This window comes from Phalacrocorax aristotelis, chromosome 7 (assembly GCF_949628215.1).
Source record: "Phalacrocorax aristotelis chromosome 7, bGulAri2.1, whole genome shotgun sequence".
NCBI classification, from domain to species: Eukaryota; Metazoa; Chordata; class Aves; order Suliformes; family Phalacrocoracidae; genus Phalacrocorax; species Phalacrocorax aristotelis.
Genome location: NC_134282.1, coordinates 47610608 through 47625906, shown reverse-complemented (window position 1 = coordinate 47625906; position 15299 = coordinate 47610608). Strand labels below are relative to the sequence as shown.

General features: G+C 44.8%; 1 protein-coding gene across 1 annotated transcript in view; it reads left to right on the top strand.

Annotated features, from left to right (window-relative positions):
- The first annotated feature begins 476 nt into the window (after positions 1 to 476).
- The window catches only part of AGBL1 (AGBL carboxypeptidase 1), a 270250-nt gene continuing 255427 nt past the window's right edge, over positions 477 to 15299 (top strand). The window contains exons 1-4 of the mRNA XM_075100597.1: positions 477 to 534; positions 1844 to 1990; positions 3926 to 4057; positions 6480 to 6573. Coding sequence (XP_074956698.1) covers positions 1867 to 1990; positions 3926 to 4057; positions 6480 to 6573 — 350 coding nt within the window. The 5' untranslated portion in view covers positions 477 to 534; positions 1844 to 1866. The remainder of the gene's footprint in view (positions 535 to 1843; positions 1991 to 3925; positions 4058 to 6479; positions 6574 to 15299) is intronic.

Sequence of the window (15299 nt, the reverse complement as noted above, 5' to 3'; positions counted from 1 at the left end):
TCCAGGCTTCCATGTGGTTGTAGCTGCAAAGCTGCAAAGACAGGGCAATTTTCTTGTAAATGAGATTAATATAATTTAAAGACATTCTTCTTCAACTGCCAATAATAAGGGGTGCTGTCATGGAAAACCACCCCACATTTAACATTTTTGTGTGATACAGAATTTCCTCAACTTTGAGGTAGCCAGATCAAACCAAAAAAGAGAGATGTAATTTAGAATTTAGACATAAACTCTGCAGAAATGCTACTTTGTATTAAATATTGTGTAGTATGATCAGTATGTCTGTCAGAGGCTTTTAAAATGTGTTATCAATATGGTTCTACATATTCACTGGTCAGATGGCACAAAAAGTACTCAGTATCCAAACAAGGATCTTGGTGCGTCTGTATGACATAATGCACTGCAGCCCTGTGTAGCATGAAGTTCACTGTTCTGAACTGATCCCCAAATTTGGTGTGTTTCCATTTCAGAACTCCTGCGATAAGGATGTCATCCGGAATATTCTCAGTGTCCTCACTGATTTGCTGTCTCTGGGTAAGGAAGCGAAGGTCTGGGGCAAAGCCTGTGGGCTAGGGGCAGAAAGGGGCTGCTCAAATAGGATCAGGGAATTCCTACCTGCATAAACTTGGCCAGGTGTTTGCAAGGTGAACAAAACATGAATTGTATCTATAGATCAGCAGTCCTTGCTCCTGTGTTTGGAAAAATGAGCTTCTTCAGTAAGCTAAAGAAAAAAGAAACCCCAGAGAAAGTCTCCATTTGTTTTAGTTTAAAAGATGCCCATGAGTTTCAAAGTATTTCATAATCCCTGGCAGGCAACCACTGGAAAAGTTCACCAGTGCCATTAGAGAGAGGGCTGTGAGGCAGGGAGAGGAGCCTGACTTCCCAGAGCACAGGGACTCTCTAACGAAAAGTGTTCAGCATCTCCCCAAAAGACACCTCCACCTCGGGGCTGCAGGGAAGGCATGTTGCTGCATGTGCTTGAGCCATGTGAAAGAATAAGTGAATTGGCAAAGGAACTGAAAATATAATTAAGTTTCTTTTCCTTCCTGCTCCACCTCAAAAATGTCATTTGCTAAACAATTCTCAACCCAACCGAGCTGCTAGGCAGCAGGGGCTGCATCGGCGAGTGCTGGAGCCTCCTGCGTTCCCCGGTCCTTGGAGCCCCACCGCAGACATCGCCCACCCAGCTGGGTCTCTCTTTTGAAGCCCTGCAGTGCTTTTCCTCAGCTAGATGGAAGGATTGCCTACATGGAGGGTAGGAGGTACTGTCTCCCCAACAGGTGATGAATGCGTGGCTTCCTCCAACCACAGAGCCTCAAGTCGCTGCTGAAGTCACCCATGGATCAATGTTTGTTGACACAGTAGGCCTCACGGGATTAGCCTGTGGTTTCTTTGGAGACCTAGTTTTGTTTGAAAGCTGTCTCCAAAGCTTCCCTAGGATTCCTTTTCATTTGGCAGAAGCCTGTTGCAGCTTTAGTCCTTTGCTTGTGTAATTTCCAGTATCTAAGAAAAACTCACCGAGCCTTCTGCTCCTTTGAAACCTGTTGGTGTCTCTGCATATTCCTCTCTGCCACATTTCAATGCACAATGAAAAAGTTCTGCAGGACATGGGTTTGTGAAGATAACGACTGCTGGAGCAAGAGGCAGCAGAGCTCATAGTTTCACTATGCAGTCATTATCACCTGAGATCCGTGGTCAATTCTGCAGATGCCCTTGGGTTTATAGCAATAAAACACTGGTGGAAGGCCACGGGAGCTTTGTGTGCTCCAGGTCAGCTGAGGGATTACAATATCTGTGGCTCAGGGAATGGGTGCTCTGAGCAGAGTCTCTCTCTTTTTCCCAGGGACTGGCCGGAGAATTCACTACATGATCAGCAAAGGGGGCAGTGAGGCGCTGCTGCAAGCTCTCACCACCACTGCCCGAACCGAGCCGCCCGACCACAGCACCCTCCTACCCCTGCTTCGCCTGCTGGCCAGGGTCGGCCAACGAGGTACTGCTGAGCGGTGGGGACTCAAAACTAATGGGCAGCTCCAGCGATAGCCAGCACTGGGATGTGCTTGAAAGACAGCTGTGAATTTATTTTTGAGGTGTGCCACTTGCCTGTGGTTTGGCCAGGTGGAGATCCTGCAACAAGGCAGGGAGGGCATACATGTGTGTAGAGCTACTTCTTACACAGCTGGAGCTGGAAGCCACCGTGTTGCTAGAAAGCTAGGAAACTAGTTACCGTTGCTGAAACTTGGTGGGATGAATGCTGTGACTGGAGAGTGGCTACTGATGGCTACAAGCTGTTCAGAAGGGACAGGGGATGAGTGGGGGTGAGGTGTTACCCTCTATGTCAAGAAATTAATAGATTGTGAAGAGATGTCTCTGAAGAATAGCTGCAAGCAGGTTGAAAGCTTATGGGTAAGAAGGAGAGACGAAGGCAACAAAGGAAACCTTGTAGCTGGTGTTTACTACAGGCCACCCGATCAAGGGGAGCCAGTTGATGACACCTTCTTACTCCAGCCACAGGAGGCATTGCGCTTGCAGGTTCTCATCCTGCTGGGGGACTTCAGCCACCATGACATCTGCTGGAAAATTAGCATGGCAAGCTGTAGGTGATCCAGGAGACTCCTGGACTGCATTGAGGATAACTTCTTAAGCCAGGTAATAAGTCCTACCAGAGGGGATGCATTATTGGACCTGTTGGTCATCAATGCAAGTGAACTAATCAAATATGTCAAGATTGGAGGCAGCCTGGCCTGCAGTGATCTTGTACTGGTGGATTTAGCAGTCCTGAGGGATATGGGACAGGCAAAGAGTCAAGTCAGGACCCTGAATTTTAGGGAAGCAAAATTACAGCAGTTCAAGGAGTTAGTCAATAGGACCTCCTGGGAAACTGGCCTCAGGGACAAGGGAGCAGGACAGAGCTGGCAGTTCTTTAAGGATGCTTTTCATAGAGCTCAGGAGCTCTTAATCCCCATGTGTAAGAAATCAGGGAAGGAAGTATCATGGTTTAACCCTAGCCAGCAACTAAGCCTCACACAGCCACTCACTCCCCCTCTGTGGGATGGGGGAGAGAATCAGAAGAATAAAAGTGAGAAAACTTGTAGGTTAAGACAAAGACAGTTTAGTAAGTAACGCAAAAGCCACACCCACAAGCAAAGCAAAACAAGGAATTCATTCACTCCCTCCCACGGGCAGGCAGGTGATTCTGCCTCTTTACTCTGCTCTGGTGAGACCCCACCTGGAGTCCTGCATCCAGCTCTGGAGTCTTCAGCACAGGAAAGACATGGACCTGTTGAAGCAGGTCCAGAGGATGGCCGCAAAAATGATCAGAGGGATGGAACACCTCTCCTGTGAGGAAAGGCTGAGAGAGTAGAGTTATTTAGCTTAGAGAAGGGAATGTTCTGGGGAGACTATTGTGGCCTTTCAGTACTTAAAAGGGGCTTATAAGAAAGATGGGGACAGGCATTTTAGTAGGGCCTCTTGCGGTAGGACAAGGGGTAATGGTTTTAAACTAAAAGAGGATAGGTTCAGACTAGATATAAGGAAATAATTTTTTATGATGAGGGTGGTGAAACACTGGTGCAGGTAGCCCAGAGAGGTGGTAGATGCCCCATCCCTGGAAACATTCAAGGGCAGGTTAAACAGGGCTCTGAGCAACCTGATCTAGTGGAAGATGTCCCTGCTCACTGCAGGGGGTTGTACTAGATGACCTTTAATGGTCCCTTTCAGCTGAAACCATTCTATGATTCATATATGATGACTCTAGGTAAATCCCATGTTTTACTGTTTTCAGCAAGAATAATGCTGATCTAATTCATTAATACATTTGCCTTTGTTGTGAGATCTTGAGTTATAAGATTTGGTGCAAATATGTTTATCAGCACTGCTGCAAAGACCTGGTCTTTGTAATAGTTTGATTCTTATTTGCTTTTCACAGATAGGAAGTTTGGGCTGAAAGTGCAGAAGGCAGAGGCAACTGATATAATACTGGGCTTGGCTAGAAGAAACCTGGGTCACCACCTGCACCTCATCCACTGCCTCTGGGTCCTTCGGGTTTGTGCTTCTAATGGTGAGTGCCTGGATTTTCCTCTTTCCTTCTGCGTGACAACTGCCAGCATTCTTTTTTAGTCATTTTTGTGCAAAGAAACACCATTCCTGATTAAGGTTAGTGCCTGCATGCACTGTTATTATACAGAATCAGGCACAAAAGGCAGAGTGAACATAGAAAAAGGAGCTCCCCGAGAGGGCCTGCACAGCCTTTACAGTGTATTTAATCTGTCGACTATGAAAATAAAAGTGCTGTAGTGAAAAATATTCATGGCAATGATCTATTCTAAAACATAGACAGTCAACTCTTTTGCTCTGAGACTTAGGTACCTTAAATCTCTGTGCAATTCTCATTACCATAATAGCCAAATGTCTCACTATTGTTGATTGTATTGATCCTCAGAGCAGCTCCATGAGGAAGGAAAATACATATGGAGAAACAGAGGGAGAGAGAAATCAGTTACTCATTCAAGGTCCCTTAGGAAGTACATATTAGATCCTGGTCTTTTGTCTAGTATCCCCCCTCCCCAGGCACCCAGCTTTTTTTGCTTAGCAATGCCCTCATGTTAAATGATTCAAGCAATGGGATTTCCAGTATTCTCCCCCAGGATCATTACAGATTCGTACAGGCTTTCCCTGCTCTATAGCACTGAGTTTGTCAGCACAGATTTCCCTTTGCTCACTCTAACCCTTTCCTCTCCTTCCCCACATCCCTCATGCAGCAGATAATTCTTGACGACCATCCTGTCTGCAGTCCGCTATATGCATCCTAAGATTTAGCACTCCTGGCACCCAGCCCTGCAGGTCCCTTCTATCTGTACAGGAGTTAGCTTCATGCAATGGGCTTTCTCAGGCAAGCAGCCAAGCCTCAACATTCAACCCCCCTCCCTGTGATAAGCAGTGTTTGAAAGGCTTAGTGTGACTGAAAATGAAGCCAAGGCCAGAAACTGAAACATGCCTTTATTTGGGTTTCACAGCTGTGTAGTGACCCTGTGCTGCCTCCCACCCAAAATGATGATCTACACACTTCCCTGCTCCCTGCTCCAGTGCACCTGCATCCCAATTCAGCTGCAGTATTTGCAGAGGTTTTAGGATGCACACTGCAGCCTGGCATCTTTTCTGTTAATGTCAGACCTCAGAACCCCGCCTCTGCTCCCTTACTGGAGCATCTCTATTACTCTCCAGGTTTCTCCAGCACTCTCCAGCTGAGCTTCCCCCTTCCACGAGTAGCTTTGACTTTCTGGGCTCTGTGGCCCAACTGGGAAGCTGCAGGGGAGGTTAGGTGAAGGACTGTGTGAATGTGGTACCAAACTAAGAGATTACGTTCTCCCAACCTTAACAATTATTTTTATGCAGTGGAACCAGAGAGGATCCAGAAACATATAAAACTCTGAGAGTACTAAGGTATGAAAGCAGAAAAGACGAGTCCTTGTCACAACCTCACGCACCAGTTCTTTGCTCTGGGCTGCCCCTTCACAATCTCTGCTACCAGTTGTGTGTGGCAGCGCGCATCCCGCTCTGGGGCAGCGGAGTTCAAGCAGCCTTGTCCACCACCCTGTCTCTAATGAATTACCAGCTAGTGTGAAAGTAGCTGGCAAGCCTTGCAAAGCTTTCCATCACCAGACAACTTGATGAGGACACGGTAGGACTGCAGGAGATGATGGGCCCTCTGGCAGCTCTCTGATGGGAGATATTTACAAAACAGCCAAAACCCAGCAGTGGGCTGGCAGCCAGGTCTCCCTCTGGCTGCTGTTGATTACTGATCCTTTCACCCGGTTTGCTTGCCTTTAATATTTCAGGGCTGTATTCATCCCTTCTTTACACAGAGATCCTGTCTCATAGTGGGGAGATCTGGCTAAACACCTAGTTTATGCATTGGGCATTTTTGGAATTGATTGAAAAGTGTATCTATAAAAGTTCCTAGCGTGCTAGCAAGTGAAGGATTAAAGGTAAAATTGGCCTAGCTGAAATTAAGCTGCATTCAGAAGCACCCCTCCCCCTGCAAAATACTTCCGTACTGCTGAATAATAGCACAGAAAGAAAACTCTGCCCTCCATGCCCCTATGAAATAAACTGTCCACATGGAGTTGCCTGTGGGAAATGCGGGATGAACTTGAGCCCTGTCATTTTGCTGGGAGAGGGTCCTGTTAAACTGTGATTTGTTCTCTGAAGAGGACAATATTTACAGGAAAAGGGGCTTTGGGGAACTCGGGGAAGAACTGCAGGACAGTTTTTGCATCTGAACTTGGCTCAGGTTGTGTCCACAGACAGCTTTGTGCTTCAGTTTCAGTGTTTGTAAAATGACCTGTGAAGTCTAGCTGGGAGCCCAGACGAACCCACTTTTAGCCCCAGGGGCAGCTACTCCCTTCCCCACATCACCTCTAAACACAATGTTGCAGACCGCCTGCTTCAGATCTGACTACTTTTCTCTTTTATTGGCTTAGTTACCACAGGAACTACACTTGGCGTCAATGGAGCCATGGAGCTGGTTTTCAAAGTCATCACCCCCTACAGCAAGAGACACATCAGGACAGTCAGGTAGGCAGTAGCCCCAAGGGAACTCATCTCTCCAGGACAGCAAGAAATAAAATTTTGGTTCCACTTGAAGAGGCAAAGAAATCAGAAATGGATGCACAATTTCCACTCACTCTAAATCTGCAGGGTTTTTTAAGAGGCAGAAAAAGTTCCCTGAAGGACATATTAATGCTGTGATTCATCATATGATTCATGCTGGTGGCCATTTATTTGTAGCGTATCCTATACAGTGATGGCAGTTTGATTGCAAGGTATTGTCCTTCATTTGCCAGTCAGGACTGGATTTTGAGAAGCATGTGCTGGCAGCAGACAAACTGCTCCGGCTCCTCCCTTAGCAAGAAACTCTTGTCACCATTGGCCTGGGGACAGGTACAGTGGAATTGTGGCACTGCTGCCTCATCCTCCTTTTGCAGACAGTTTTGACCGGGTCATTGTGATAATTTTGAAGTATGACTGCTCTTACTAGTGTTAATCTGGTATGTTTTTAAGCCGTTCCCAAATATTTCAAATAGTTTTTTTCTGGAGACAACAAGGCCATTTTATATCTCCATGTTCACGCTGAACATTAGTCCCCAAGTTGTCTGTTCTGACCACTTCCTCAGATGCCTTTCAAAGCAAACTTTGTAATGTGGAAAACATCCACAGAAGGACATAACACATTTCTGTGGCTTGCTCATGACAAACAGGAGGAGGAATTTACTTCTATGCGCTGTGCCCACGCAATCACATTGGTTTAAGCAACACAGAACCTGACAGTTCTTCTGCTTAGGCATGCAATGCCTTGTGGAGCACATAGTGCCTACTTGTTCATGCACGTCTCAGCAAGGACACGGCAGCATTCAGTCAGTTTTGGCTTCTGCGTGGACCTGACATGGGGGCTGTTCATGGCTGGTGATTACTAAGGAAGTAGCTTTAGGCTGAGCATCACGGGCAGGTGACAAGTGGATGGACAGATGTGGCATAACAGTTTGACAACTACTGGCTTAGCTGTGATTGAAGTGGGGGCCAGTCGCTCTGGATGAGGGCACCAGTAGATAACGTCCATCCTGCTGTTACCTTCAAAGACTGACACCAGTTCTGCCAATATCACCAGTTACACCATACATTGCATGGGAAGGAATCTGAGTTAATTTCCACTAGCCACAAGTGATGAACTTGCATGTCAACACACGGTACTGTTGTTTACTAAATGTGGCATTCTTCCAGTTCTTCTGCCTACATGTCTGGGGCTATAAACAAAATTTGAACAGTCTGCTTTGCTAAATACGATACTGAGTGGGCCCAGCAGACGAACAACTTCCTGCCACTGCCCTGTTAATGGAAGCCAATTCACTTTTGCCTGCATTTTTGACTTTCTAGTGTAGTGCTAAGTACCCGGAACTGCTTCACAGCTTCAGTTCTCTCTTAGCCAGCGTATCTGTGATTCCTGTACGTGGTCTGTCCAAAAGTATGATATCAGGATGTTTCCTACACAGAGGTTTGGATATTACCAAACTTAAATAATATTATTGCTAGGATGTTATTAGGATATTTGACCACCCTCCAAGATTACCCTCAGGCCTCATGTTATAACTTTAAGATTCAGGGAGCCTGGAGAACTACTTTATATATGACAGGGGTGCCCAGGATGAGTTAGACCCAGAGCTGAGCTTGTCTTCTGAGACAACCAAAGGTGATTGATGGGTCCATGCCTGTGCTTAACAAAATAAGCAAATTCCACTCAATTCCCTGGTTTCGTTCCTACGAAAGTGTTGGCTGTGATTACACTAGTGTTCTACTCTGCGATAGCCTCCCGTGTCTGATAGAGCCAATGCCAGCCAGCTCCAAGACAGACCAGCCGCTGACCAAGGCCAAGCCCATCAGCAAGGGTAGTAGCACCTCTGGGATAACATATTTAAGAAGGGGGGGCGGAAAACCCCCGTGCAACTGCAGCCAGAGAGAGGAGTGAGAATATGCAAAAAAGCTCTGCAGACACCAAGGTCAGTGAAAGAAGGAAGGGGAGGAAGTGCTCCAGGCACCAGAGCAGAGATTCCCCTGCAGCCCGTGGTGAAGACCCTGGTGAGGCAGGCTGTCCTTCTGCAGCCCATATTGGTTAACAATGGAGCAGATATCCACCCTCAGCCCATGGAAGACCCCATGGCAGAGCAGGTGGGTGCCTGAAGGACACTGTGACTGCATGGGAAGGCCACACTGGAGCAGGCTCCTGGCTGGGCTTGTGACCCTGTGGGGGACCCACGCTGGAGCAGTCTGTTCCTGAAGGATGGCACCCTGTGGAAGGGACCCACGCTGGAGCAGTTTGTGAAGAACTGTAGCCTGTGGGAAAGATCCACTTTGGAGAAGTTTGTGGAGGTCTGTCTCCCATGGGAAGGGCCCCACACTGGAGCAGGGGAAGGGTGTGAAGAGAAGAGTCCTTCCCCTGAGGAAGAAGGAGTGGCAGAGAGGGCATGTGATGAACTGATTACAACCCCCATTCGCCATCCCCCTGTGCTGCTTGCAGCGGGAGAAAGGTAGGGAAATGGAGAGTAAAGTTAATCCCAGGAAGAAGGGAGAGGTAGTGGGAAGGGTTTTTAAGATTTAGTTTTTATTTTCTCATTACCCTACTCCGATTTGATTGGCAATAAATTAAACTAATTTCCCCAAGTTGAATCTGTTTTGCCCATGACAGTAATTGGTGAATGATCTCTCCCTGCCGTTATCTCAGTGCACAAGCCTTTCATATTTTCTCTCCCCTGTCCAGCTGAGGAGTGATAGAGTGGCTTTGGTGGGCAACTGGCATCCAGCCAGGGTCAACCCACCACATGTGCAAAGCTGCTTTTTCCATTCACAGTTTCCTCTGAGGGAACTGGAAAATCTGTCGCACATTTCTAGCCTGGGTTTTTGGTGAGATTCATTTGGAGATACAACTGGTGCTGCTGAGGGTTGTTGTAATGTAGGTGGTACAGTGCTCTAGAATACTCAATTCTAAGCAGAAAGTGAAAGAAATAGCCTTCAGAGAAAAACACTCCTTTTGATTTTAATGACTCCAGATTGTCAACATGCAATATTTGGGTTTTTCTTCCTTTTATCTTATGTACAACAATTGTTTTGAACTCTTCTGTGGACATTTTTTTTCCATTTGCGACACACACACACACCAGAAAATGCAAACTCTAATTTTTCCTCAATAAAACTCCAGTTTTATTGCTAATAAGCCATTTTATTTATTGCTGAAAAGCTTGGATTTATTATGCCTTTGAAAAAAGGTATCTTATACATTAACTGCTGTCTACCTGAGCTCCCTCAGTGCTAGTTTAGTTTCCTAATTTCCTTTTTTTCCTAAAATATTTGTGCTCTTCTTAAAACATATTTGTATGAATGTGCAAATGGAGGATAAAAATCTTTCCTGAGACCTAGTTCACAGAAAAAGGTGATTTGGCTCCCACCTACACTTAGTTTAACGAGCAAGAACCATAAATCAGCTGAAGCCTGGTAGCCACTCAGCTGGCCTGCCTAGGGCTCAAAGTCGCTTGTTTCATTTAATAACTAGGAGCAGCTGAGAAGGTCAATGGCTCAGTGGAGGCAGTCTGTTTTACATCAGAAGAAGCACGCAAACCTGTTTCGTTTTAAAAAAAATGCTTGCAACCTATTTAAAGGCACTAGCTTCTTATTATTCAGTAGAGATTGTGCTTGCTTGCAGTTTATTTGGAAATGCTATTCTCTCTTGGGAAAGTGGCTTCAAGAGATGTTGCTGACAAGAATTCAGGTCCTGAGACCAGATGTCCAGTCTGTAGGGTGGGTTACAGATCTTCTTTCCCAGCATTAGCGAATGCTTGGGATAGCTATGGTCTGAAAATCCCAGGCATCTTTACAGTTCATTAGAAAATGGAGGTGGGTACATGTGAAAATGTCCTTCTATTTTTTGAGCTGCTCTAGTTAAAAATTTGAAGGGTGACTGGGGGAGGAAGCTTATGGATGGCTTTTCTAAGATGGGGCGAAAGAATAGAAAGGGGTCGTGTCCTTTGTCTAGTTCACTGTGTGCTCCAGGTCATCTCACAACTGTGTAGCTCTTCCCAAAGTTGCTGTGCCCATGCTGAAATCTGGAGTGGCTTATTTTGGAGTAGTTAGTTGGTCACAAAAACATCTACTTCTTCTTGGCTATCAGTATGGAACTTGAAGAGAACACTAGTCTGTAACCTGCCTACAGAGGAAAACTCCCGTGTCCTCCCAGCAAGCCTCTGATCCTCCCTTTGTGTTTGCCCTTGATACCTTCTCTCTACTTCATAACTGTGCCACCATGATTTGCCTTGCTGCTGGGAAGGAACAGCCGGCAACTGTGGGAGCTGAGATTACCCTGTTCTTTGATCGGGTGCCAGGAATCCAGCATTGAAAATGCACCACTTCTCTTGTGGGTACACCCGCATTCTGCTGTCCTGGGCAGCGGCAGGACCAAGGTCACTTTAAGAATCTGCCCTGGAGAGTGCACTATGAGAGCTATTTATTTAGCCAGCTAAGATGTGGAAACAAGATACATAGTTCTATTTATTTTTCCTAGTAGCAAAGCTCTGGGTTATTTAGAAATAGTCTCCCATACTCAAATTGACCTTCTCTGGGTGCATGCCGAGTAGCTCTGATTCCCCTGAGACTGTGACTCATGGACTTTATTGGTCTTAGCTAGGTATCTGAGGTCTTCAGGTTGCTGATGCCACAGCTGTGTGGATCTGTCCAGGACTAACCATATTTGAAGTAAATCCACATGAAAAAATGTGAAACTCCTTGAGGTTTAGAGACTTTTTGAGTTAAGCACTGTGAAATCCAAGTGAGATGGAGACTCTGGACTGTCTTACCCTCCTCTCATGATGCTGTGCTGCAGAGAAAGTTTTCTGATACCCTTTTATAGGGGGAGTTTAAAATAAAGCCAGATGATGTTCTTTTTTTCTCAGTTCTGTTTATGTCAGTAGCTGGGATAGCTGATACAAGCATGTGTGATGCTCAAATTTTCACTCCATCAATGCTTTCTCTAATGCAACATCACTGATGATCCACAGAGTGCAATGACCCCTGATCCTTTCACCTTCCACCTTACTTATTCCCCATATGTTTAATATCTCCTACCTTTCACCTATTTTACAATGCCTCTTTCAGCACCCTTGCTCACTTTCCCAACTTACTTGTTCTGAGAGATATTTGGATTTGTTGTGGGCAGATGGATGTGGAATGTGTCAGTGGCAGATGTTTGCTCTCTGGCCAGCTAGGAGCTGGGTTTCTTCTGTGTGACTCTCTCTCCAGGTGGTCAAGCACCAGATATCCTCCCCAGGCTGTTGGCATGTCAGGCTGACAGCTTTGAAGGCTGCATGTTGTCTGTGGCTATGTGTTGTGCAGGTCTCTTCTAGGTGTCCTCAAGTTGAAGGTAGATTATCAAATTGAGTGAAAACAAAAATCCAGAACTTATGATTCTTTCACATGAGGAAGATCTGTGTCTTAGAAAATGGCAAATGGTGGCGTGACTTGTATCTGAGTCGTTCCCTCCATTATTTCCTCCTTCTTTGTTCTTTAAAGGTTGGTGGGCAGTTTTATTAGAAGCAGTCTAGGCACTCTTTTAAAACGTCTTTGTTTCTCAAAGTTCTTTGTGAGTATGTCTGCTTACCATGCTGAGGAAAGCTGGCTAATGGTAAGGGATCAGATAAACCTCATACAAGAGATTGCAACACGAATGAGTATTTGTCAGAATTAAAAACTCTCTTTCTGTGAATATTCACAAAACTTGGCTTTCTGCGCTGGGCTGTTCCAGTAAAGTTTGACTACTTAATTAAAAGTGAAAAGTGAATAAAAAAGGTCTGGGAATGCTGCCAAATTCAGTAGAAAATGTGACATGCAGAAATTGTCTGCCTTTGCTCATGTCCAGCACTGCCTGCTTCTGACATCTGATCACAATTCTTCTTACGTTTGGTGCTTATTGGATGGTCTCAGCCCCTCAAACACTGGCCGATAATCTCCCTTTCCATTAAAGGGAGGAAATCATCTCATGTAACTCTATTCCATCTGAGGTGGATCTCTGGATTTCTCACGTACTAAAGGAAGAAGCAAAGTTCTCTTCACTAGTGTCGGATGTTTGCCTTTAGAAACCTGAGGTGGCTTGGGTTTGTTTATTTCTCTCTGCTGACTGGAGGATGAGCCTGGAGTGGGTAACTTGGAAGTAGCATGATGGACATTTACGGTTGGGTCAGGTAGGTGGTTGTTGAGACAAATTTGGAAAATGCAGTCCTCCCCAGCTAGCGTAAGGGCTCAAAACCCAGGAGAAAGTGAGAACACCACATGTCTCTTCTCTGGTGATGTGCGCTCAGGGGTGATTTGAGGTAGGGAGTGACTCATGAATCTGAAACGTGCAAGAATAATGATGACACCGTTGCTATGGTCAGGAAGTGATTCCTATATCACATACTCCTGTCACAATGTGAGCTGCAAGGAAGATTTTTACTGGAGTACTGAGAGCAGAGCTCATGCAAGTGAAGAGAAGAATGTCAAGGTGATCAAGAGAGCACATCTAAAGCTAAAAGCTCAAACCTGGTGGGTCTGTATTTAATCAGACATTGTGTCAGGTTGACCAAGGAGAATACAAAGGCCCTGGAAATGCTGCAGATATAAGCTAAGAGGTTGTATATTGCTTCAAAATAGGCTTTAAATATATATATATTACTCTGTTTTTCTAGAAAACCTGTTTTGTTTGCACGCAGCTGAGATTCTGTTTTCCCATCTTGGAACAGGTGCTTTTGATGCAAAATAAAATGTAAGTGTTGAGCCCATAGTGTTGAAAAGTGACAAAGCTGCCACATCAACAAATGCTTTTCAAAGTGATCTCCTGTGACCTCAGCAACAACAGAAAAAATCAGAAGGGCAGTGGGCTATTAGACAAAAAAAGAGGAGACCTGTAGCAGGGGTGACCTGAATACTAGTGTTATCTCTTCTGTTACGAATGATGGAGAGACACATGGGAGAGATCCAATTGCAAATACGTCCTAGACCCAGTGCAGGCAGTTAGAGTTTCCTAGCCTTAATCCTGGATAACACCTTGCTGGTAGACCACCATATACATTTGCTGCAATTGCATCTCCTAGATTGTCCTAAACTTTTAGCTGCTCACTGCTTGAACAGAAGAACATGTTGCATGGCCATTGCCAGCCAATATTTTGAGACTGAGAAGCAGCTCAAAACACGAACATGGTGATTAGTTCCTCTGCTACCTGATATGGTAGCTGTTGTGATTGGTTCTTTTTGAGGAATGCTCCACATAACAGCTTTATGCCTTTGTTCATTTGGCACCGATTCCTGATAAGAGATCAAAAGCAAATCATCCTTAATTCCTCTTGTTAGTCTGTGTTTTGCTATTAATCGTGTTGAGCAGTTTGGATATTTAATTGGAAACTAACACACAATTCTATTGGAATGTGGTCAGAATTAATCAATGCTTAGTGCCTGCTTATTCTCAAATTGCTTCTTGGTTCATTTGATCCCTGTAGAAAATTCACAGGAGGGGCTGAAATTTCTTTTGAGCTATGTCACAACTAAATTACATGCTTCCCATCTGGCCTTGATCTACATGGGATTTAGCCTCAAATTCCTGCTAAATAAAACCAGTAAATACTGTTCTGAATGCGATGATGCCAGCAACAAGAGAAAAAGTGTTGTCGTTAAAATTCCAGTTTATATCAATTGTCTTTTCAACTTGACTAATATATCATATCTCAGATAACATGGAGCAGAGGTGCCTATGTCACTGAGATGGGTAGATAAACCCAAGTGTTCAAATTTAATGCAATGAGCCATTGTAATAGAAGACATGATCTTGGAGCCAAAAGTGTTCTAGTTTTATGCAGTTCCTTCTCCTCTGTTCTTTTTATGGTCTGTGTGGTTGCTCTCAAAGAATGACCTGTTATAATATTAATAATAAGTTATAAAATAGCTCAGACTGAGAGATATAAAATATTTCGGACTGATAGTATCTCAGTACTGATTTGCAGAGTAAATAGAATTGCATCACAGAATTATACTTTACTGGCATTGTACTGTTAATAGCAGCAGAAGAGAGAAATTGAAAAATTAAGAGGTAGAGGCAAGGGAGAAAAGAGATGCTTACAGATGAGATTTGAAAATAGATGAAGAATTGATGAGGCAGAGAGGAATACCGTGTACCAAGGTTGTTCCAGATGGCCAAACATGTTGCATGCAGAAGCCGTGGTGCCATCTCTTGGTAGTCTCTGGTATGGCAAGATTAAGCACAGATACACCTACCTATGCGTCACAAAAAAATTGGCAAATTAACACTATATAAAGAGGAAACCACTTCTAAGCTTAACTTGATATGTCTTGGGAAGGGAGAAACTGGTTTATAAATGGACTTAGACCGTTATTTTAAGAGAGATGTTTGCTTCATTTCTTTTAGGTCTAGCCTATGTTTTACTTCTATTTCAGGTAGAAGTAACAGTTTGAAAAGGAAGCAGTGCTTTCAGCTGAAGGCCTTTCTTTGCTTGCCTGTTATCTCTTCCCCTTTGGTGAGCTAGCAGGTTATATTTGGAAAGATGGTATGAGGGCAAGTTGCTTCTGTTCTCAAGTTCTTGACTTTTCACACCCGGTGGCTATGGCAGATGCAATTCATGGCTGACCTCACATGATGATTTTGGTATGTCTATACTGCAGGCAACTCTCTGCTCATTGGGTGGGAGAGTTGCTCTGCCCTAGCTTTAATTTACCTCATT